The sequence below is a fragment of the Protopterus annectens genome, chromosome 7.part0, assembly GCF_019279795.1.
Source record: "Protopterus annectens isolate FY-2018-M chromosome 7.part0, PAN1.0, whole genome shotgun sequence".
NCBI lineage: Eukaryota > Metazoa > Chordata > Ceratodontiformes > Protopteridae > Protopterus > Protopterus annectens.
Window position 1 is genome coordinate 619,991,700 of NC_056739.1, and position 26,584 is coordinate 620,018,283.

General features: G+C 38.0%; 1 protein-coding gene across 1 annotated transcript in view; it reads right to left on the reverse strand.

The window, feature by feature from the left end:
• Positions 1–26,584, reverse strand: part of VPS13C (vacuolar protein sorting 13 homolog C) — a 6,956,796-nt gene that overhangs the window by 717,779 nt on the left and 6,212,433 nt on the right. The window contains exons 77-78 of the mRNA XM_044076309.1: positions 12,494–12,569; positions 11,410–11,573 (exon numbers count right to left, since the gene is read on the reverse strand). Of these exons, the coding sequence (XP_043932244.1) occupies positions 11,410–11,573; positions 12,494–12,569 (240 nt within the window). The remainder of the gene's footprint in view (positions 1–11,409; positions 11,574–12,493; positions 12,570–26,584) is intronic.

Here is a 26,584-nt window from a genome sequence, read left to right on the forward strand (position 1 = left end):
ACTTATTGTCAGCTGATAAACTCACTGGTTAAGTGTCAGTCTAAGCTGTAAGAGTTAATAAGTGATATTCAAAGATGTTTGCTTTGAAAATGTGGTCAAGTGCACTGTAGTTTTACCTCTGTACTGTGTCTTTTTGTTTATACAAAGTCCCTCTGAAAGTTGATAAAAGTGTTAACAACAAAACACTCAATCAAGTAGCAACATTGTAAGTAGTCTCTTGGATAAGGGAGACATCTAAATTTGATCTTGTTGTCTCCAGTCATGGGAATTGTCTCTGAAAAGCTGAAAAATGCAATCAGAGGAACATATTTAATGTCTACTAAAGAAATATTAATATACTTGTACATTGTATTGCATTTCAGTTTATGTTAAACATGAAATATGATGTGGCTTCAGAACTATTCATGTTTTATTCCAATATGACTTTGCAAATACTAATTTAAACACTGGTTTCGGACTTGAGTAATCTAAAACATTTACACAACAATGATACTGCATTGTAGAGTAATGTTAGTAAATAGTTTTCAATGGATGTCTGCAACATACAGTTATAGATTTAAACATGATGTTTATTAATACCCTAAACTATTTTTAATGATACTACCTTAATCTAAATATTTGTACCTTTTTGAAACCTGATTAGGAATAAGTATTATTGAATTACAATAAGATAACACTAAAGAATATATTTATATATTTTAGCTGATTAGATTATCTTAATATATTATTCAATTATCTTTATTTAAAAACTAAGAGGATAAGAGAAACTGATCCAAATATTATTTGTGAGCGTATAACGTTTGTTTGGTTGGATTCACTAACCAAACAAAGAGGTATATTACCTCATAGCGACAGGGAATGTTTTTTAAGTTTAAGAATTACAAATTTGGAAGTTCTTTGTTTTCTTTTTTTATTCCATCACTTTGGTGTCACTCAGAAACATGCAAAAATCATGCAAGAAAACCATTTTGAATTCTGTATCCAAGATGGAACTAAGAATAAACAATATTTACATAAACTCACACATAAAACAAACTCAAAACTAGGAAATGAAATGTTTATCCATAAATGTTAATGGTCTAAAATAATAGTAATAAAAGGAGAAGCCTATTCAAGTACATAAACTTACATAAACCACAAATAGTCTTCTTACAAGAGGCACACTTATTATATAGAGATATAAACAACTTAAATATTAATAATTACATAGTACTAATAAACTCTCAATACAAAACAAAAAAGAGGAGTAGCTATACTACTTCGCAACTCAACTATAACACCTAAAATAATTACTGCTCATCAAGATACATCAGGTATGTTTTGTCTAGCTTCAATAGGATTAAATAAGAGAATCTATATGTTAGTAAATCTATATTGGATCCCAGGACTAGGATTAAAAACAGTTAAACAGCACTTTGAAGAGATAATTCATTTAACTAAGGGTAGCCTGATATTGGCAGGAGACTTCAACTGTATAATGAATGAAAAAGATACAGATTCTAAATCTAAAAGAAGAAAACAACCTATCTTCTAAAGCACTATCAAAATTTATAGATACATGTATTTAAAAGATATAAATGAATTTGCAGAACCAGACTCCCTAAACTTCACATTTTATTCTCATAGATATAAAACTAACTCTAGAATTGATAGAATATATGTTGCCAATGACCTAATAACAAAAATTGACAAAGTCAAAATTATACATTGTCCCTTATCTGATCATAATGCCAAAGTCTTTGAGGTAGAGCTTACACCATTTTATTCAAATCCCATTACTAGGATACCTTCCTATATCACAAAATTGACAGATTTCAAAGAATTTTATGAAGAAACAATCAAAAACTTTCTAGAAATAAATTACACAGAAGATATTTCAGAAATATACGTCTGGGATTCATTACAAGCAGTTACATATGGGAAAATATTATCCTGGTACATAAATAAAAGGAAGTTGTGGAATAAAGATATGCTAGACTTACAAAACAAAGCAGATACATTGAAACTGGAAATACAAAAGGGTAATACTACTCAAGTTCAAGAACTTACACAAATCAATAAGAAGTATACAGAATTGTTACATCATAAGATTATGATTAACTTAGAAAAGATAAAAATACTCTACTAATTCAGCACACCTGAGACACTTAACTAATAGAACAAAAAAAAATAATTAAATCTAAGCAAATAAAAGAAATATTTATTCCTAATACTAACAAAAGAGTTACGGAACTAAATGATACTTTAGAAGCATTCAGACTCCAATTTAACATTGATAATTCCATAAACACTCAAGATACACCTACTAAGGATATAAAAAATTACTTAGAAAATAATATTCATATTAAATTAACACAATAACAAATGGACATTATAAGCAAACCAATTAATATGACAGAATTAAAATCAGAAATTAAAAAGCTCAAGACAAATAAAGCACCTGGCCCAGATAATATGCTACCAGAAATGTATAAATTAATAACCAATCAAGCCATATCATTATCAAAAATATATGATATAGCCAAGAAAGATTTGATTATACCACCCTCTTGGAAATATTCATTGATATCCCCAATTATCAAACCAGATAAAGATGAGAAGCAGTGTTCCTCATATAGGCCAATATCATTACTCAATATAGACTAAGATGTTTACGGCTATATAAGCAGATAGGATCAGACACTTTCTTCCTTTCTTAATTCACAAAGATCAAACAGGTTTTATTAAAGGAAGAAATACTTCAGATAATATTAAAAGAATACTAACATTAATAGACTATAGCAAACATAAAGTCCTAGATTTAAATGTAATCTCATTAGATATTAATAAAGCTTTTGATTTGGTTAACTGGAACTTTCTTTCACTAGTTTTAAAAGAATATAACTTTCCTTCTAATTTTAATAATCTTATCCAAATACTATATGAAAAATCTACTGCATATGTTAAACAAGGATTGCATAGATCAGGCCCTATAACAAACAAAAAGGGAACTAAACAAGGTTGCCCTTTATCACCATTGTTATTTGCATTACTCATACAACCCTTTGCAAATCAAATCAGATCAAACAATAACAAAGGGCATTTTTATTAATAAAATGTTAAACCTGAAAATCCAACTCTTTGCTGATGACATACTATTAACTCTCTCAGATGCAAATGAGTATTTGAATGTTTTATTTAACTCCATGAATAAATTTCAAAATATTTTAGGCTTAAAATTTAATGAAAACAAAACTAAAATTATGCCTTGTAATTATAAAAAAAAAATAATATAAATAAAAGATTTTCCAAATATATAGTAACAGAAAGTAAATTATTATATCTGGGAATAAATCTACTCAATGAATTAACAGATTATCTAATATTTAACTATAATAAAATACTAGACAAAATAGAACAAACAATTGGTTACTGGAACAAATATATATTTTCAACAGCAGGCAGATTATATCTTATTAAAATAATCATATTTCCCAAAATATTATACTTAATACAAAAATGTTCATTGCCACCTCTCAAATATATTATTCAAAGATACAATAAACTAATTTTAAATTTTCTATGGTTTCCAAATAAACCCCGTAAAGCCTTAAATAAACATTTACCAGACTGGGAAGACAGTGGAATTAATTTACCGGATATTGATTTATCTATTACCTCATGTTATTAAAAACATAACACTAGGGTTAAATAATTCATACACACCTATATGGAAACAAGCCCATGAGCAGATTTACATAGAAATCAATTATAATCACATACAAGACAACTTAACAGTAATATCATCACCCCTTATATGGATGTTAAAAGATTATTTTTTTAGGGAAAAGGAATAATATGAATAAATTGCCATCAAACTATATAAGCTCTACACTTTCAGTGTTCAAAACATATATAAACAAAATACCAAATATTAATTCTTGGATTTTTCTTATTTTCCCCATAGCTTTTACACCAAATATTCTAGCTACATTCCAAATATCTAAAATAAATATACTTAAAGAAACATTACTCTTTTGGCATCAACTTATAGTGAAAGGGAAAATTCTAACAAATGAATAGATAATTTATAACTATAATATAAATAAAGACAATTGGTTGTTTTTACAAAATCTAAGGCATTTTCTTATAAATAAAATAGAACAAATGCAACCTTCAGTTAGACATGAAGCTCCAAAACTCATTGAATACCTTATTTTTATCACAAAACAGCCTTATCAGGGTACAGGTTATTTGTCTAATATCTACAAAATTGTTAAAAAAACAAAAAATTATCATGAAAAATCATACTGGGATTATTATACTTTAATAAACAACCATCCTCCAATTGAAGAAGAAAAAAGTAATATTCTAAAATCTTCCAAATTTTCTACATTATCAAAATACTGGCAATTATTCACTTGGAGATATCTACACAGAAGTTTCTATACACCACATAGGTTAGCCAAAATGTATTCTATTGAAGGGCAATGTTGGAGATGCCATACCAAGATAAAAGCAGATTGGCAGCATGTTTTTTATGAATGTATATGTACTGGAAATCCATTAACTATTTTTTTCAGACTGTTTATAATGATAATTTTCAATTAACAAAGTCTTTAATTCTATTCAACTCTCCTATTCCAAACTGTGTACCAAAAAAAGACACTAAAATCCTATGGTCACTACTGGCAATTTCACGCAAAATCATAACTATACACAGGAAAAATGAGACTTATTCTACGTTCAAGGAATTTGAAAATTTAACAACAGTTGCTCACATGGAAATATTAACAGTTAAGAACAGAACTAAAAGATCTACTTCTTACTATTACTCTTGGATGAAAATACTGGAAATACTCGAAAAGATCTAAGATATATCATCTTATGTTTCTAACTTTATATAATATAGAATTTCAATGTCATTTGCATAGACACCAATGTAAACAGTTATATAATAGTTTGAAGTTGGTAATGTTTTAGAATTATAAATATGTTATTTATCTTTATTTCATGTAATGTTTCTTAAGACATCTTATTTGAAATAATAAAAAAAATATTTAGTAAAAAAAAAGAAAGCAGGATTTATGTATAGATATTTTGTACCTGCTAAAACTACATAAGGACATCTCACTGTTGTGGTGCATCTTGAGACAGTTTCAAGTCTTTTCAGAATATACAATTAATGAAGATAAAGGCTGTAGCTGTAAACTATGCAGCCACACATGACACGATAATAGGAGTATGGATTAAAAAGGATACTGGTATGACAGCTAAGGATTTGTGAGAAGAGGCTAAAAAGATAATACACAACCTGAGAAACTGGAAGCTCTTTTTTATGAATATGGATATTGAGATAGAAGCAGTGAAAATGTTTTCAATCGCTTTAGTTTTACATACGTTAGGCACATTTGTATCAAATAGATGAGAAGTTGTGAATTGCAGTTATTACAGAATTGAAGGGTTTTATCAGGGAGGGGAAAAGGGCAAGTGGGATAAGATGATCTTTCCAATAGAACAGGGTGGATTGGGATTACCTGATTTGAAGAGATATTTTACAGCTACACAGTTGAGGCTCATGTACATAACACAAACAGAACTCAATAATTTGAAGTGGAAAGGGATGATGATGAATTTCAGCAGAGGGGAAATTCAAGGAATAAGTAGAGAGTGGGATTTTGGATGTAGACTCTTAAGGAGAGTAACAGCTGCCATACAGAATATTATATTCATAAAACAGCAGAAAGTATTCTAAGAACTAAGCCAACATGAGAATTGAGAAAGGAGATTTTGCTGATAGGGATGACTGCAATTAGTGGTACAGAGAATAGGCAAGAGGGACTAGAATTTGCTAGATAAAACTGACAAATGAACCAAGGTACTGGAGCAAATAACTAGAGAGGAAAAGGTAACATATTCGGATGAGGCCACAAAGACATTTGGACTGAAGGCTAGAGACTGCTTTCCCTGTCAGGGATTGATATCAGAATACAGGCAAAGAGAAAGGGACAGGGGAACCCAAGTCAAACACCTAATCTGGTAGTTTTTAGCTTAATCCAGAACAGGAGCTCCTGTTAGAAAAGAGATGATTAGTAAGGCTTATAAAATACTGCACAACAACTGTTAGAATCAATCTGAAGAGGTTACAAGGTATAATGGAAGGACATATGCATGGCTTAAAAGAATGCAACAAAATCTAGAAGGTTTAAGAGTTTTGCTTGGTAGTGTTTGCATAGATATTTTTATACTCCAAGCATACTCCAAATAATTATTCCTGAGGTAAATGGCAAATGTTGCAAGTGTGATGGGTAAGAAAAAGAACTTGGAACATATGTTATGGGAGTGTAATGAGTTGGCAGGCTTTAAAAACTCTCTAAAGAGTACTCTGTCAGAGATATTGGGTGAGCAAACTGGTATACCTAAGGAAATTATTCTTTTGAGCTTGGACACCCTATCTGAATTGCTTAGACATAGTAAGGCCTTAAGTTTAATTCTGGTGGCTTCTAAAAAAATAAAAAAGCAATTACTATGAAATGGAAATCAAAGTCTAAACCAAGTAAAAAAGCTAGAAGACGAATCTTAGGCACCAGATCTTTTTCTGTCTCTTTTGCTTCCATTAGGATTGCAAGGAAGACCAGCAGAAGCAGCTCTCTTCAACATCACACCTAGCTGAAACCTCATTTTATTACTCACCTGACGGAGCAGAATAATGGGATTTTTAACCAGCTCATCATATGTGGATTCTGCTTTAGCAGCTGTGGGTTAAAACTCCTGTGGTGTTTTGTTTTAGGAGTTGTTTAATTCTGTGTTTAGTAGGTGTTGCTTGCTACTGGCTCCCTCCCAGACAGCAAGAATTCCCACAGTGCTCACAACACCCAAGGTAGTTTTCAGATCAGCATTTATAAACAGAAACTGTGGGTGAGACAGGTATGGGACTCAAAGGATCCCCATGCTATAGAATAAGCTCCCCATCCATGTGAAGGAGAGCCCATCCCTTCTTCTTTCGGCTGTTCCCATTAGGGGTCACCACAGCGGATAATCTGTTTCCATTTCTTCCTGTCCTCTGCATCTTGCTCTGTCACACCAATCACCTGCATGTCCTCTCTCCCCATATCCATAAACCTTATCTTAGTCCTTCCTCTTTTCCTGTTACCTGGCAGCTTCATCTTTAGCATCTTAAAGGATCTCCATGCTCTGGAATAAGCTCCCCATCCATGTGAAGGAGAGTCCATCCCCTCTTCTTCTTCTTCTTCTTTCAGCTGCTCCCGTTAGGGGTCGCCACAGCAGATCTTCTGTTTCCATTTCTTCCTGTCCTCTGCATCTTGCTGTGTCACACCAATCACCTGCATGTCCTCTCTCACCATCACCATATCCATAAACCTTATCTTAGGCCCTCCTCTTTTCCTGTTACCTGGCAGCTTCATCCTTAGCATCTTTTTCCCAATATACTCTGCATCCCTCCTCAGCCCATGTCCAAACCAACATAATCTTACCTCTCTGACTTTGTCTCCAAACCTTCCAACCTGGGCTGACCCTCTAGTATACTTATTCCTAATCCTGTCCACCCTCGTCACACCCAGTGCAAATCTTAACATCTTTAACTCTGCCACATCCAGCTCTGACTCCTGCCTTTTTGTCAATGCCACTGTCTCCAACCCATATAACATAGCTGGACTCACTACCCCCTTGTAGACCTTCCCTTTCACTCTTACTGGTACTCGTCTGTCACAAATCACTCCTGATACTCTTCTCCACCCACTCTATCCTGCCTGTACTCTCTTCTTCACCTCTCTTCCACACTCACCATTACTCTGAACTGTTGATCCCAAGTATTTAAACTAATCCACTTTCGCCACCTCTACTCCCTGCATCTTCACCATTCTTCTATTCTTCCTCTCATTCACACACACATATTCTGTCTTAGTCCTGCTGACCTTCATTCCTCTCCTGTCTAGAGCATATCTCCACCTCTCCAGGGTCTTCTCAACCTGTTTCCTACTCTCACTACAGATCACAATGTCATCTGCAAACATCATAGTCCAAAGGGATTCCCGTCTGATCTCGTCTGACAACCTGTCCATCACCATTGCATTTAAAAAAGGGCTCAGAGCTGATCCCTGATGTAATCCACCTCCACCTTAAACGCATCCATCACTCCCACCGCAGACCTCACCACTGTCACACTACCCTCGTACATATCCCGTACCACTCTTACATACTTCTCTGACACTTCCTTTCCTGATTTCCTCATACAATACCACAACTCCTCTCCAGACACCCTGTCATATGCTTTCTCTAAGTCCACAAAGACGCAATGCAACTCCTTCTGACCTTCTCTGTACTTCTCCATCAACACACTCAGAGCAAATATAGCATCTGTAGTGCTCTTTCCTGGCATGAAACCATACTGCTGATCACTAATCATCACGTCCCTTCTTAACCTAGCTTCCACTACTCTTTCCCATAACTTCATGCTGTGACTGATCAATTTAATCCCTCTGTAGTTACTACAGCTCTGCACATCACCCTTACTCTTAAAAATCAGTACCAAAGCACTTTCTCCATTCCTCAGGCATCCTCTCACTTAAAAGATTTCATTAAATAATCTAGTTAAAAACTCCACTGCCACTTCACCTAAACACCTGCATGCTTCCACAGGTATGTCATCTGGACCAACAGCCTTTCCATTCTTCATCCTCTTCATAGCTATCCTAACTTCCTCCTTGCTAATCCAATGCACTTTATGATTCACTATTCGCACATCATTCAGCCTTCTCTCCCTCTCAATCTCTTTATTCATCAGCCCCTCAAAGTACTCTTTCCATCTGCTCAACACACTAGCCTCGCTTGTAAGTTTCCCTCATTATCCTTTATCACCTTTACCTGCTGCACATCTTTACTAGCTAGATCCCTCTGTCTAGCCAATCGGTACAGGTCCTTTTCTCCCTCCTTAGTGTAGAACCTTTCATACAACTCTTCATACGAATTAACCTTAGCCTTTGCCACCTCTCTCTTTGCCATGCACCTCATCTCCTTATACTCCTGTCTACTTTTTTCAACTCTCTGACAATCCCACTTCTTCTTCGCCAACCTCTTTCTCTGTATACTCTCCTGTACTTCCTAATTCCACCACCAGGTCTCCTTGTCCTCCTTCCTCTTTCCAGATGTCACACCAAGCACCTTTCTAGCCATCTCCCTTACTAGCTCTGCTGCAGTTACCCAGCTATTCACTCTTCACTGCCACCCAGTGCCTGTCTTAACTCTTCCCTGAACTCCACCTCACAATTACCCTTTTTCAATTTCCACCATCTGATCCTTGGTGCTGCCCTCACACTCCTCCTCCTCTTCTTGATCACTAATGTCATCCTACAAACCACCATCCTATGCTGCCTAACTACACTTTCCCCTGCCACCACTTTACAGTCTCCAATCTCCTTCAGACTGGCCCTTCTACATAAAATATAATCCACCTGTGTGCATCTCCCTCCACTCTTGTATGTCACCCTATGCTCCTCCCTCTTGTTAAAATACGTATTCACCACAGCCATGTCCATCCTTTTCGCAAAATCCACTACCATCTGACCTTCTGCATTCCTTTGCTTAACACCATACCTACCCATCACTTCCTCATCCCCTCTGTTCCCTTGACCAACATGCCCATTGAAATCTGCTCCAATCACCACTCTCTCACCCTTGGGTACAGTTCATCACCACTTCATCCAACTCACTCCAAAATGGGGATGCACAAGCCAGTGAATTTCTTTGTGCCGGTCCCAAGCCCGGATAAATGGGGAGGGTTGCATCAGGAAGGGCATCTGGCAGAAAATGTTGCCAAATCATACATGCGGACAAGAGTCCATCCCTAAACCTATTCAAATATAATTCTAACCACTGGATGGTAAATCATAAAATCATCCCCAGGCTTGCCCCCACATCTCTGATTTATGCAGGCTGACCGTAAACCTTCCCTAACACCCCCCAAAGATAACTTTTTTAGCAACCTTCTACCAAATATACCCACCAGTTAAGATGCGCATATTACCAGGGGATGCAATTGGGTTGGTTTGTATGGCTAGGTTTATAAAGGTGCAGGTGGTCATTAGCCTAGTATGTACCTATGAACATGCGATCCCAACAGAATTACACCAGCCATGTTAATAAAAGACAACTTGTATCAGTTTTATTAGTACACAAATTTTTAACAGTTTCCTGTTCATTTTTATGTAATATTGTTCTGATGATTTTAGTTTGTTAGCTGATACAATTTCAGATAAAAGCACTTAAATTGTTGTTCAAGACTATGTGGAACATGGATTTTTCTTGGTTTGAACATACTTCATATAAACATTCCATCAAAAATCTACTGTACTAAGTTCCTGAAAATTCTCCACTGTTTATACTATCATTGTTCTATTTCAGAAACAAGCAAAACTAATGTATGTATATATTATATTATTATTATGTATTTATATAAATGTTTCTTATCTGGAACTTTTCTCCCTCGGCTTCTGCTGAAAACGGGTCACTGCTTTTGCCCAGTCAGACTTTACCAGTAAAATGCTAATTAACTAATTAATAAATAAAAGAATAACAAAAGCAAGGATCGGTGTATACTGCAGCCATATACATGCTAATTCAGCTTGTTGTAATAAAGTGTGTGGAGGGGATATTGCAACAGCCTCTTTCGTATTGCCATGCAAGTTGCAGCACTACATAAAGTCAAAACTTAATTTGCTACTTAAACTGTACCTCCTTTGTCATGTGCCTCTGCTGTGAGCCACAGAAAACTTTAGCAGAAAAAGCAGTCGCTAGCAGAACTATTTGAAGTTTATAAAACCAATTTTATAAAATAAATGTTAATGAGCAACCTAATATTATGATGTCAGCCACTGGAGTTAGACATATGATACCAAAAATGGTGGTCTATTTGACACAATATGTTTCACTGGCACAGAATGGACTGACAGAACACTTCAACAAAATTCATCAAACACAAAATATTACAACCAGGGTGAAATGGGAACAAACTCCATACCCCTCTAATGTAGGGCTTGAAACCACCTACCTCCTCTTACTTTCCCATAACCTATTTGCCACCATAAGACAGGGTAAGTACATTTGCTGAAACAGGCTACCACTCTCCTGAGTCCATAAGTGACAAGCTCTGCCCTGACAATGCCTATCATTGTGCAACAAATATCCAGTCCATCTATTTCTACATAAAAATATGCAATGGTATAAACACTAAAAAGTGTGAGGTACACTATAGTGAATTTTTATTTTAAATGTGCAGAAACACTGACAATTCTTTTGTGAGACGCAACATAGTATGTAAAACAATACTTTGAGGTACAATTCATTAAATAAAGCCACTTGGCAAGAAAAAAGATCTGTGTACTTAATACTGCTTTAAAAGGAGTGAAAACTTACTCGTAAGAGTCCTTTTCCTCCTCTCGCCAGACTGTCCCCAAAATCCTTTGGCTGTCGGTTCATCTCTTCTCTGCGTTTTTGCTGGAACTCTTTGTCCATAGTAATAGCCGCTAAACCCTTTCCAACACTCCCTGTGATTCTGGATACAACACCTGCTGCTCCCCCTACAAAAAAGCAGATAGAGTGGTAAACAGTTACAAAGTGCATGTAGAATAGAGTGCCCAGTAATATCATCTTTTGCACTAGAAGAGTAATAAACAGGTACAAGATACATGCAGAACTGACTGCCCAGCAATATAATCTTTGCACTAAAACAGCAGTAAACAGGTACAAGACATATGCAGAATAGACTGCTCAGTAATATCATCTTTGTACTAAAACAGTAGTAAATATGTACAAGGAACATGCAGAAAAGAGTGCCCAGTAATATCACCTGTGTACTAAACAAAAAATACTCTGGCAATAATACTTCCCTAAAGAATTTAACATTTTGTTTCTAACAAATTAATTCACATTAATGTATGCATTTACAGATTTATTATGTAATATGTAACACAGTAAAATCTGAAAAATTAAACAGCTACTTGCAGTTACAGTTCCATTAAAGCAAAGAAACGCTGATCTTGCTTTTTTGTTCTGACAACACCATGCAATATCCTACAGGAAATGGTAACCATTTGAAATGTTGGGACCCACTACAGCGAGTCTCAAAATATGGAGACTGAATGACCGAAAGACTGGACTTACATATACTAAGTCTAAGATGCCATTTGTGGGAATATTCCCTTTTCTCCAAGGTATGGCAATCTCAAAGTTGGTATATATAAGCTTAGAGGGGGTGGAAGTGGCTAGGCAAAAAGATATTTAAAGGAGAAGATCGATTTTCGAGATTTGCTCTTCTGTGTTTTCGGGGTTGATTATTTATTTATTTTGCTAATCAGCACTTGGCATTTCAAGTGTCAAAATTTCAAAAGGGAGCCATAGGAAATACTCTTCATGCTCTCATGTGCAGAAAAAATGTTTACTTAGGATTAATCAATGATGTGCTGTAATCAGATCTGAAAGAAAGACTGGAGACACTGACCTACAGTGTGGCCAAGCAAAGATCTGACTCCTATGACAAAGCCTTCAGCAAACTCTTCTGGGCCTTGGACAGCTCCCTGAAACAAAAACAGCAAAAAACGATTAGATTTATAAACACTGAAAGGCAGTTAATCAACAACACCTGCCCCTAAATCTCAGTCACTTTCATGCATCTTCCTTAAACAAGTGAAATAACATCTTACAGACCCCATGCTCTCTACAACTCCTGAGTGCATACAGAAGAAAATCCCTCCACAGATCTTGGAGGAGGTATTTATTTATTTATTTTTTATTTATTTTACATTTGTTAACCGGGAGTGTCTGACTGAGCCGAAAAGGCCCTTTTTCAGCAGAGGCCCGGGGAGAAAAGCTCCACAAAGAAAAATTACAGACACATTTAGTTATTTAGACATGATCAGTATACACACAAATTATAGGAGACATTTTTTACAGTGGTATGCGGCACATAAACAGTTACAGTGGAGAGAACAAACAAAAAAATATTAATTTTAAAAATAAAGGTAATTAATAGATTTGTGGTGTACAGCTGAAATTTGGAACATAGGTAGAATACATACATAGTACATAGGTACAGTGCATACATTGTAGATTAGCCAGTGTTTGTGAGTAAGATTGAAAACTATTATCAAGTGCTCTAGATTTTGTATGTATGTGTTATCCGCTTTCACTAGCCTGGGGAGCAATCATGGCACTGCCAACTTTCCTGGAGTTGTTGCCTGATGAGGTCTTTAAAAGAGGCTTTGGATGATGTGTTCTGAATGCTTGTAGGGACAGAGTTCCATTTTTTAGCCACTGAACTACTATATAGTGCATCTCCAAAGCTATTGTAGCTGTTGGTGACTTCTAGTAGCTGTTTGCTTGATGATCTAAGAGGCCTTTTGGCTGAGTGATGTTGTACTAGGTTTCTGAGAGCAGGACACTTATTGGGGAGGTAACAGATAGAATGACAGAGGAAGAGCTGATTGTAGATTAGGAGGTTGGGCAGTTCAAGCCAGTGGAGCGGTCTCAAAGCAGTACAGTGATGAGTTCTATATGAGCAATTTGCAGCAAAGCGGGCAATTCTGTTATAGCAGGCTTCCATTTTGCTTAGTTCAGTTTTGTTGAGATTAGTCAGAATGGGAGATGCATAGAGTAGGGTGGATAGACGTTGGGAGCAAGCAATGGCTGATCTTGTGTTGTTGGTAAGAAATGGTTTGATACGGTAGAGCGACCCCAGTTTGGCATGTACTTTTTTAATAGTTAAGTTGAGATGACTATCAAATTTTAGGTGGGAGTCTATGGTTATTCCCAATAGCTTAGCCTGTGCCACTGGAGCAATTGGAGTAGCATTAGTGGAGTAGATAGTGAATTGACTGTTAGTGTTTTTGTTAGAACTGGTTATAATCATAAACTGAGTTTTCTTTGGATTGAGGATAAGTTGGGCTTTGGTAAGGTAGTTTTCAATGTCAGAGAATGCTAGTTGAGTTGTTTGCAGGAGGGTGGGAATGTTTTGTGCAGCACAGATTAAGGTAGTGTCATCTGCATACTGAATTATAGATGCATGCTGTGTGTAGGTATAGAGGTCATTTGTGAAGACTGTGAATAGTAGTGGTCCTAAGATAGAACCCTGTGGGACTCCTATAGTTATGGACAGCTGAGGAGAGAGAGAATTTCCCCATTTCACAGCTTTGTACCTGTCAGTTAAGTAGCTTTGAAACCAGGTAAGAGTGGAATTTGATAGACGATATTGGTTTAGTTTGTTTAGCAGGCTTTGGTGTGAGACTGTGTCAAATGCTTTGGACATATCCAAAAAAAAGAGTTGACACTTGTAGGCCTTCATTTTTGAGACAGTTTACTGTGTCTGTGAAACAGAGGAGGGCTGTAGTGGTACTATGGGCAGGTCTGAAACCATGTTGAGTAGGTGACAGGATGTTGCTGTCTAGGAGATAGTTTAGCATCTGGGTATGGATGCATTTTTCTAGGATTTTGTCTAGGGTGGAGAGTAAAGCAATGGGTCTGTAGTTATTAAGTTCAGTGGAGGTCCCGCCTTTATGTATGGGTGTAACATGGGATATTTTCCAGAGTTTTGGCACATAGTTTTCAACAATTGATCTGTTTATGAGAGTGGAGACTGGGACAGCAATAGCATCTGCTATGAGTTTCAAGAAATAGCTGGGGAGTAGGTCGGCTGCTGTTGATGAGGCTTTTAGTTGGGAGAGCATGCTTTTGATTGAAGTGGTGGAAACTGTTTTGAGGGTAAAGCTTGTATTAGTGTTATTTGTGTTGGGGGGGGATAGTGAGGAAGGAACTGTCCTGTGATACTAAGGATAGAATTGAGTTCACAAAGTGGGAGGTGAATTGTGTTTCGATGGGAACTTTAGTGTCAGGGGTGGTTGGTTTAGGGGTAGCCTTTTGGGTGGATTTTAGTAGCTGGTTTACATTTTTCCAAAATTTTTGCAGGTTGTGTTGGTATTTAGTTTGTAATGTTGTGTAGTAGGATTTTTTGTCCAGCCTAATGCATTTTTTTGCACGGTTGCGCAGTTCTTGGTACTTAGTTAGGCTTTGTGTTTCTTTGTTTTTTTGATAGTAAAGCCAGGCAGTGTCTCTGGACTTGAGGATTTGTTTGGTTTCTTTACTGAGCCAGGGGTTTGTAGAGGTTCTAACCTTGATTTTGTGCAATGGAGTGACAGTGTCTAGGTGTTGCAGAAATGTTTTGTTGAAATAAGCTACAGCCTGGTCAAGTGGGAGGGTTTTTAGGGGGGTCCAGTCACAGTTACAGAGTAAAGTGTTGAGGACCTCAGGAGAGAATTTTTTTGTGTTTCTAGTGGATATATAGTTAGTGGTTTTGCATATGCTTGTTCTACTACATATAAAATATATTATGTTGTGGTCACTTAAGGTGTCTGGGAGACTGCCTGTGTGAGGGTACAATGTGGGGTTGTTAGTTAGGACCCAGTCAAGGATGGATTCCCTTTTAGATTTTTTTTTTATCACATCTAGTTGGAATTTGGACTAGCTGCTGGTAGCCATGGAGGTTTATTAGATTACTTGGTGGTTCTGATAAACAGGTGAACCAATCTAGGTTGAAGTCCCCCAGAATAAGGGTTTCTTGTGAGTATGTGGAAGAACACCAGGATAAGAAGTCTTCAAGGCTAGCAGGTGTATTACCAGGTGGAATATAAATCACAATTGTGGTGATGACCTTTTTAGGGTGAAGTTGAAGTTGTGAGATAAGTATGTCTCAATTATTGGGGGAGGGGTAGGAGTTTGGTAATTGACGGACAGTTAAGTTTGACTTGTACAGTAAGGCAGTTCCACCCCCATTACAAAGTGGTCTGTCTTGTCTAATGATATTGTAGCCGGTAGGGAGAACTTCTGAGTTAGCTATGTTTTTATTTAGCCAGGTTTCTGTTAAAGCAACTATGTCTGGGGAGTAGTGTGCTATTGTGGCCTGGACTTCAGGTATTTTATTTTTGATACTTCTAATATTAATATTTAGCATTAAAAGATGGTTGGTTTTGCTGCTGTTGTTGATTTGCCCAGGGATGAAGAAAGTGGGGGTGTTATGTTCTGACATTTGTGTTGGAGCAGTTTGAGTTGGACAGGATGGATTTGGGCCTGGGTTGGGGTGGACATCCCCACTTATGGTGAGCCTGCAGTTAAAATGGTTATACAGATGTTGGAGTTTGGTGAGGAGTGTGAGAAAGTATTGTGTTTTTTTGGAGTAGGAATGAGAGCATATGTGTTTAGTCCTGAATTGGTCCGTTATATAGTTCTTGAATAACTGTGGGCAGACATTATTATAATGTGTGGTGTCTGTATACGAGAGTGCATAATGCAGTGTTGTGCTACTAAGTTTAGGGATATTGCTAGAGTGATAACTTGTGGTGTTGTAAAGAATTATGAGAAGACAGACTAGACTTAGTTGCGTGATGGTCATGGTTATAAAGTTTAAGTTGTTTCTAGGTGGGGAGTCTGAATAGGAATTATAGGGTTGCACTATATGTGGATGGGGAAGTAGTGTGGGTGATGTAAAAAATGCCTAGTGGGAATGAGAGTGATTGGGAGTATTTTGTGTGGAGCAAGTTGGTGTGGTATAATGTGATATGACTTGAGGAGCTGTGATTAGTGGATGTGATGTGAGGATGAGCTGTGGGTCTGGCTGTGATTACTATAAATGTAGAGGTAGTGGGGGCGGGAGGGAATAGGGGGCAGGGCAGGGGAGCGGAGAGAGCCCAAGCTTTAGCGAGGGCGAATGGAGCAGGGCATAGCCAACCAAGACAAACGAAACAGTAAGTATTACTTTACAAATCTGAACACTTTTAAAACAAATTCCTGAGGTCTAATGGCTTACCGGCAAGCAGAATTAAATTGCTGAGGAGCACTTGTGTCCTGGTGGGAGACTAGAAATTTAAAGATGGCTCCATGCTCAGCAGGATTCTAATATAGACTTTGTATTGGGGGAGGGAGATAGCACAAGGGGTGTAAACCAGTTGAAATGCAGAGAAAACCAGAGATGCAATCAGTGGAAATCAGTGAAGGCCTCAGAGGGGGTAAGTAATAATTCAAACTACCTGTAAAGTGAAGGAGAGAAGAGACAGCAAAGTTTATTAAGGTTGGGAGTGTGTCTTCACATTGACTTGCTGATTAGTAACCAGTTTGTGCACAGATTAGAGTAGAGAGATACATTAGCAATGAAGGGGAATGTATAGAGATGCAAATAAACAGGTGGGCCTCCAAGTGATACAATTTATTTTATTTATTTATTTATTTATTTTATTTTACATTTGTTGACCGGGATGGTCCGACTGGATACATGTCCATTTTCAGCAGAGGCCCAGGGAGAAAAGCTCCACATTAACAGTAGGAAAGTACATGTTCAAAGAATACAAATTTAATCTCCTTTGGTAGTTTAACAAAAGAGAAGATACTATAAAGTATATAAAAATAGACTAGGCTAAGTATTAAGAGAAAAATAACAGACACAGACTACAACATGCTTTTTCTCTTTCTAGTCTGACCATGAAGGATAACTTATAACCAGAATTCAAAGGGGGAGGGGATAAGAGGGGTAGAAAGAGAGAGAGGTCATCTAGGTTTAAAAGGTTAGACCTGAAAAAAAGAAGATGCTTACTAGCTAAGGGAGAGTTAATCCGGACTTGCACACTGGCAGAGCCAATGAGACTTGAGATGGTGATTTAATCTTTTTTTGAATAGGTTTAGTGAGGAAATGATGGTGAGACTGGGGGGAAGGGAGTTCCATTTTTTTCCAATGGCATTGGCAAAGAGTGCGTCACCCCCTGCATTATTGGATTTGACTGTTTGAGCTAGTAGCTTATTTGAGGAGCGTAAACTACTGAGATTATTGTAAGGTGTAATCAACTTTATCAGTGCAGGAGTTTTGTCAGGTTGCTTAAGAATTTTAAAAGCCAGAATTAGTTGGCTCTGCTGGAGAAGGTTTGATACAAACTAAGGCAGAAAGCACTGAGAGGGCTGCTTGATGATTAATTTAGTCACAGGGATGTGAATTAAATGTATACTGTCTATTGGACAGTTAGGATTACTGTACTAGCAGGGGAGGGGGACACACAAGGCTACAACAGTCAGTTCTTTTAGCAAGCTGAGAACTACTAAGAAATACTGCTAATGTAATAGCTTCACTCTCATAAAACATACAAGTAGAATGCCTGGGTGGACTGACCCTGCTCTTGAGGCTCAAAATGTATATCCTTGTTTAGTTTGCAGTACTGATTCCTTCTTATACTGTATGGGTGGAGTGATAGCCACAGACCGCAGATTTGCTTGAGTGTGCTCTGAAGAGAGAGAAAAAAGAGAGGATGAAGCTAGTAGAATAGATGTATGCTAATGACTGCATATACCTCCTGGCATTAAAAAGAAATATTTATATACGATCCAGATAACTATTAATGCAGATTCTTTATCAATGATGTAACTGATGTCAGGGATGTCTGACTAACAGAACTGTTGCTCACGAATGAAACTTACTATAAATAGTGAAACAATACAGATGATACCTACAAAGTCTGTATAATGGAGCTTTTCTCCCTGGGTCACCAATGGAAAGGGGCAATGCTCAGGCAGACTTTCCTAGTAAACATATGTCAATAAATTAATAAATTACCTCAATCGACAGCCCTAGAATGGACACTAATGCAAAGAGCACATGCTCAATAGTGGGAGCCTGACAGATTTTTCATATAAGGTCAAAAAGATAACCAGTGTTGTTGACAGGAGAGCAGAGTAACTCACCATAACCCAGGTTACTGTCTACTACTACAAATGTACAGCCATGGTGGAATCAGCCCTTTCTCACACAATTCACTGTGAAAACTATTACAGACCAGCAAAAACTGTCTTATTCAACCAGTTGTCAGACAGTTCATCTACAAATACACATGTAAATATACGTGCGTCTTATTTGTGTTTCACACACAAACACACACACACATATATATATATATATATATATATATATATATATATATGTGTGTGTGTGTGTGTGTGTGTGTGTGTATATATATATATATATATATATATATATATATATATATATATATATATATATATGGATCTACAGCAGAACATCAAACAGAAGTTCAAAAGTCCAAAACATGGAAACTGAAACTTAAAATATTGAACAAAAGAAAAACAGGCCTTATACAGGGGAGTCAAAGGATCATAGGAGGTTACTAGGCTACTGGCCATAGGGCCTTTAGAAGCCTAACCCTGACATATCCTTGTTCCCTTATAGATCAAAATATATAGTCTATAACTGCAATGTGAATCTAAGATCAGTACCAGCTGCTCCTGTCCAAGAGGGACTAAGGAGAAACCTCTAGGGTAAATTTATGGTTTCCCATCCAATTGCCCAAGCTATATTTAAAGAGGGTCATTGAGGGGATCTGTTTAACATGAATTGGGAGACATACTTGTCTCTCCAGCATGTCCTGTTAATGTCACAAGCTAGGTTGAGGTCCATACAGTGACTGAATCTTGTCCCATTTGATTTATAGATGTGTGATGTGCAGCACATCCATTAAGGCAGGGTCTGAGACTGCTCTGTAAGCCAAGGCACAAGTATCCTCTAAGCAGTCTATACAATACAGAAGAGTGGCTTAGACTAATTTTAATGTAAGTAGAGAATTATAGTTTGAAGTGCAACTCATTCACTGCAATTTAATGTCTGAGCTTATACAACAAGGGAGTTATAATGCAGGAGTATGCAATTACTGTTACAGTAAGAGCGGTAGCAGCTAGTCTGATGGTCAAGCAATCTGGCAAGGTTTCCAAAACAGCCAAGGGTTATACCTCAGGAAGCAATACTATCTAAACAGCAAACAAAGTAAGACTTTAATCAAGGTGAATCAGCAGCGGTTGTTTGCGAACACAGTATGCTAGCAGCGGCAGAATATGTGAATACAATATGACGACTAGCAACCAGCAAATAATGCAATGACAAAGGAATCAACAGCAGTAAATAGTGATATGGTATCAGCATAAGCTGTAGCAGCAACCTGTGGACACTCTAAGCAATGACTCGTAATTTGTCTCAGATGTCAGAAGTAAATACAGGGAATCAGCACCAAAGAGTGGCAAGTACAAGTGCAGAGAAACCAACAGAATGGTAAAGCATAAGTCTGGTAAATCAGAAATACAAATGCAGAGAAACCAGCAGAATGGTTAGGCATAAATCTGGTGAATTAGCAATACAAATGCAGAGAAACCAGTAGAATGGTTAGGCATAAATCTGGTGAATTAGCAATACAAATGCAGAGAAACAAGCAGAATGGTAGGATACAGTCAGTGACGGCAGCAGCAGCAACTGTAATTGCAATATACAGAAATGAAGGGTGTGAAGCAACAGTCACTGTAACAGATAACGGGACAGTTTATAGTTTGCCTAAAGCAAGACCAGAACTCTACACTAGATGTAAAAGGCCACTATATATGTGTGCACAGCAGCATGCAACTGCCCACAGCTGAACACAACTGCACAGTACAAAAGTTTAGGTTAAGCACAAAGTGATTAGTATCACAATTAACAACATATCTTTATGGATTTTTTTTTTTAAATCCAGAAGGTGAAAACACTTGGAGCTGCTGAAAATAATTCTCAAGAAATCACAACCATGCTGTGGCACAGCACTTCCAGAGTGTGGTGGGATTGGTATGAGGTCAAAGCCAAGCAGTTATCCACAAGTGTGTTTGTGTAGTCATATCACTGACATCTGCAAACACTGTTTAAAGAAACAAGCACCTTGCCAAATATCTGCTCCTGTAGCCAACAGCAATTTTTTTTTTTTTTTTTTTTTTTTTTTTATTTCATGTTATTCATGGACTCTTTTAAGCCAGGACCAAGGCGAAAAAGGCAGAAACGTGATTTCAAATTATTATTCCAGGGATAAAAATTCAAAGAGGGATGTTCCAGTGTGACTGTCACTGCTCTTCTTTTGTCTTGCCTTTAAACCATTAAGCTGTCTACTTAACAGATTAGGTCACGGCTACAATTTGGCTCTCAGAAAAGATCAAACTGTAAAGACTGATCATCTTTTTTGTGGATGATGTAAAACTGAACGGCTAATCAGATAAGGAACTAAAAACAAACTGCAAGTGGTCAAAACTTTTTCAAATATAAGAATTTTATTTGGTCTTGATAAATATGCAAAATCAACCTTTAAAGCAGGAAAGCTGCAGTACCAAGAAAACAACAGCCTGGGAGAGGAATGTGATATAAAAGAACTTGAGCAAGAAGGAGTATATAAATATCTGGGAATTTATGAAGGATAAAGAACAAAACATGAACAAAGGAAAGGCCACAGAAATACCTCACTAAAAGAATCACAGGCCTAAATCAGATGCCCTACGCTGACCGCCTTAAAAAACTCCAGCTATACTCTGTGGCATATTGTCTACTCAGAGGCGATCTTTGCTCAACATACAAGGCCATGTCAAACCCAGAGCTGTTGGACATGCTACACTTAAAGAAATCCCAATCCCTCAGAGCCACATGCTCCAGGGATCTAAACCTTGTCATCACAATAAACAAAACATGCTGGAGGGATAGGTTCCTGACCCAGAGACTCCCCAGACTCTGGAACAGACTGCCCATACATGTCAAGCAAAGCGCTTCTTTGGTCCTCTTCAAAAGGAACCTTGATGACTGGATGGGAGAAAGGAAATTCACCCCAGGGATCACGTCAGTCACCCTGCTACACAGGGGTCCAGGGAAGTAAATAGTGTGGGAAGAAATAGCCAGGGAATTGTTACGGTTAGGCTTGTATAGGCCCTAGGGCCGATAGCCTAGTACCAACCTATGAACCTATGGTATTAGAAACCCAAAAGACATGGAGAAATTAAAAATAGCAGAACAATAACAGAGTAAAGTGTAAGTCCAATTATTACTGATACGTTGGTTAACAAGGCTCTATCTAAAGCTAAAAACACTGCCTCCATGGGACCAGATGGTGTCCCAGGCTGTCATACGCGAGCTCCAAAAGGAATTAACCCCGCATCTTAATACCCTGTTCAGTCTCAACCTCTCCACAGGATATGTGCCCATAGAACGGCGCACGGCAACGGTGGTCCCGCTACACAAGGGTGGGGCCACAATTGACCCTGGGAACTATCGACCAATAAGCCTGACCAGTCTGATCTGTAAGGCTATGAAGCGAATCATTATGGAACTCATAAATGGAGAGATTAGGAACCTCCAGTCGATGGACCCCACACAGTTCAGCTTCGTCAAGGGCAGATCATGCCTCCTGAACCTGGTGGATTTCTTTGAGACAGTTACTCAGGCTATAGATAAGGGAAAGGAGGTACACACGGCTTACCTTGACCTTACTAAAGCATTTGACACCATTCCCCATTCAGGTATTAGTGATAAGCTCACCAGCCTGGGCATAAACCTTTACGTCACAAGATGGATTGCAAACTGGCTCTCAGACAGATCCCATAAAGTAAAAGTAGCGGGATCTATGTCCGAATCCAGACCAGTAACAAGTGGTGTGCCTCAGGGCTCTGTCCTGTGGCCCCTCCTGTTTGGCATATACTTCTCAGAAATACAGGCAAGCACGGAAGGGCCGTGGCTGACTAAGTTTGCGGACGACTGCAAACTGGGTGCTATAATAGAGTCTCCGGCTGACATGGAGATCCTCCAGAAGGGCCTAAATGAGACTGATGCATGGTGTCAAAGCCATGGTCTCAAGCTAAATGCAAAAAAATGCGTGGTAATCCCCTTTGGAAAAAACAGAGTACCAGCAAACTACAACATAGGAGGTAATCCCCTGAAATCTGAAGAAGAAATAACGGATCTAAGGACCCAAGTAGATAGTCAGCTTTCCTTTGATAACCATGTTGCCAAAGTGGTTAGAAAATCCTTCTATGTGACCCATCTGATCACAAAAGGGTTCGCATCAAGATCTAAGGATGTAATAGTGCCCCTCTACTCTTCCCTCATCAGACCCATTATTGAGTACAATGCACCAACTGGAATGTACCTGGCTAGACATCTCCAGCAGCGGTACCTAACCAAGAGGATTACTGGCCTCAAACAGTTGCCGTATGCAGCACGAATGAAAAAGCTAAGACTGTTCTCGGTTGCATACCGCTTTCTCAGAGGCGATCTCTGTCTAACGTACAGAGCCATGTCCAACCCAGAATTGTTGAACATGCTCCATCTTAGCAAAACCAAATCTACTTGAGCTACACGCTCTACGGATATAAACCTCAACACAACAATGAATAGAACATGCTGGAGGGATAGATTCCCTTCGCAGAGACTTCCCTTACTATGGAACAGGGTCCCGATCTACATAAGACAGAGCCCCTCACTATCACTCTTCAAGAGGAACTTTGATGAGTAACAGAAAGTTCACACCGGGGATCACACCAACAGCACTGCTAGATAGAGGCCAAGGGTACTAGCTGCTAATACAAGGGTCTAGGGAACTACTAATGGGGCGCGGTGAATACCGCACAATGTGGCTGGGCTAATATATGCCTTCGGGCAGATAGCCCAGTACCAACCTATGAATCTATAAATACAGCACAGAATATATAAATGTTATACGTGCAAAAAATATAGTAATACAAAGAATAAGTGGCACAAAAGAAAAGTATGAATTCAAATAGGATCCAACTCAGAAATAAAATGTAATGTGTACAGTATAGGATAGAGACAACAGCTACAAGAAAATGCATAATGCCATAGAATTTTGCCCAGAAGGAAAACAATACCACTTCTCTCACCAGATTACATGCTAAATCAGTGCTAAATGCAAACCTTCACTTGCCACAGCACAAAACCCAGAAGAATGCTTACAAATTAGCTCTCACACTGCAATCTGAAGCAAAAAAAAACAAAAAACAAACACAAAATAGACACTTTACAGTTGCACTGCGATCTGATGTGAGGTCAAAGTCAATATGATGTCCTCGGACATGGAAGTGAAGTAGTAGCCCTGCCAAGTAGAGTGTCAGCATCCATAAACTCATTGTGTTTAAACAAACAAACACACTGAGTTTAAACAAACAAACTAAACTCTACAGATCAATTACAAAACCCAGTCTTCTTGTAGCCAGTAGCAAATTTCACCCATAACAGTGACAGAACCCTTTCACTCACCAGGTTATAGGTTCATAGTGAAGTACAAGGCTAGCTGCCCTTGTGAACCATTTTAAGCCTAGCCAGTTTCTCTTTTTGTACTCAAAATAATCTATCCCATTTGGTTATAGATTGGCGTAACCCATCCCATAGTCAATAATTACACATTACCCCTGAAAAGAATAACTGGGAAAATAATACAAAAAATTCAAGGGGCACATGCAAAGCATACAATGGATAAGGATGAACTTGGTTTTATGTGGATGGGGAGTCTGTTTCACAGCAGCAGTATTCTCTGAGAAACATACTTGTCCCAAAAAAACATTCTGTTGATATTACAGAAAAGGTTTAGATTCCTAAAAAAGTATTTCTGATACTATTTGACTTGCTGATGTGCAGTAACTCAATCATTAATGGGCGGGAGGATGCTTTTTTGCCATGTTAGACATGTTTAGGTCTTGTATTCTTTTAGTAAGCTATCTGTATGGGCAGTCCAGTTGTTCAGTGTGCCTGAATAGAGACATACCAAAGTAGGCATTATACTTAATGATTGGCCTAACGAGGGATAAGTTAAGGGGGATAATGACATCCCTAGATCTAGACACAACCCCTTTATTTGTAAGCTGTGCAATGTAGTAGGACTTTCACTTTTATAACAATGGACACATGTGGATCAAAAGTTAAGTCAACGTCCACATAAGTTCCAAAATCCCAAACAAGTGGTTCAATTCTTAGGGTGAATATTGCCAATGTAGTAGTTCCCTGAGGTAGAGGACTTCACAAAGGATGCAATAATGCATGTTTCTGACATTTAGTTTTAGACCCTGATTATGACACCTGTTATTTATTTGAGACACACCTTCCTGCATGGCTACTCCATTTGGAGATTCAATGACTGCTCTTAGACTGCAGTCATCAACAAACTTGGTCAGCCAGAGCCCTTTGGTAGTGGCTTTTACTACAGAAAAGTAGATGCCAAACAGGAGATATCCCAGCACAGAACCCTGGGGGACTCCACTGGTGGCTGTTCTCTTTATGGGAGTAACTTCCCCTATTTTGATTATCTGCATCATATACGTGAGCCAGCTGGCAATCCAGCAGGTACCACAAGGGTTTTTTTCTCAGTTTATTTAGCATTTCTACTATGGTTTAGTGGGGAAATGGGTCAAAAGGTTTGGCCAGGTCAAGGTATGCTATACCTATATGTTGTACTATTTTACCTTCATTCATTGCTTTATTACTTGGTAAATATTTGCATTGCTACTTGCTAAACCCAATTTAAATGCAAAAATTCACCACAGCATAGAACACAGTACAGCATTATAAAAATGATCATTAGCACACTCAAATGTAAGGCAACAGGAAAAGTTACTCTCTGATACAGTAGGATCTGGTCTGAAACCAAATCCAAGTAGATGTCCTCAGCTGTGATCCTGAAGTCACAGCCCAGCCAAGCAGTGTGTCAATGTTCACAAATATGAGTTTAAACAAACATATTGAATATTCAGAATCTAGAAAATAAAGTTGCTGAGCTGCACTCATGGAGAGCTCTCAATACCCCTCACATCCTCTCCCTATCTGAAACCTGGCTCAAGCCACAAATCTCAAACAGTGAAATACTCTCACCAGGTTATATCATCTTCTGATCTGATAGACCTGTAAAAAAAGGGGGTGGCGTGGCCATCCTCTACTCAAACAACCTTAACCTCTCACCTTACCCTTCCCCAATTCCTGACTTCCTCCCAGCTGAAATCATCATCCTTAACTGCCATCTGAATCCCCACAAAAAACTTGCAATTGCCTCTATCTACCTTCCTCCTGGTAACAATCTGCTCATTCTTGAAAACATCCTGTCCTGGTTCTCCCACAACATAACATATCAGACACTTATCCTTGGTGATGTCAACATTGATTGGTCCAAACTCACAACTGACTCCCCCCAACTCAGTATCCACCTACATGGCTTCCACCAACTTATAACATCTCCCACTTGCTTCCATAAAAATTCCACCTTCAGCTCCATCATATTCTGGATCCTTACCAATTCCCCTCACCAATACCACAATCCCACCACCTTAACTGACTCCCTCAGTGATCATCTCCATACCACCATCTTAAGACACTACTCCCATATTCTTAAATCCTACCTTATCAAAGACTGCCAAAAACTATCGACTTTCAATTCATCCCAATTTAACTCCATTCTCCACAACATAGATTGGTCCATCCTAAAACACCTTCCCCTAAACGATGCTGCAAGCACTTTCAATAGCATCTTCATGAGTACTCTAAACTCCTTCACTCCCTCTAGGAAGATCAGAGTAAAATCAAATGATGCTCCCTGGCTCTCCAAGGAGACTAGGGCCCTTATGAAACAAAGAGATAGTGCTTGGAAAACCTGGACTAAAACTAAACCACCACCTCTTCTTCAAAAACACAGGCAATTGAGGAACCTTGCAAAAAAAC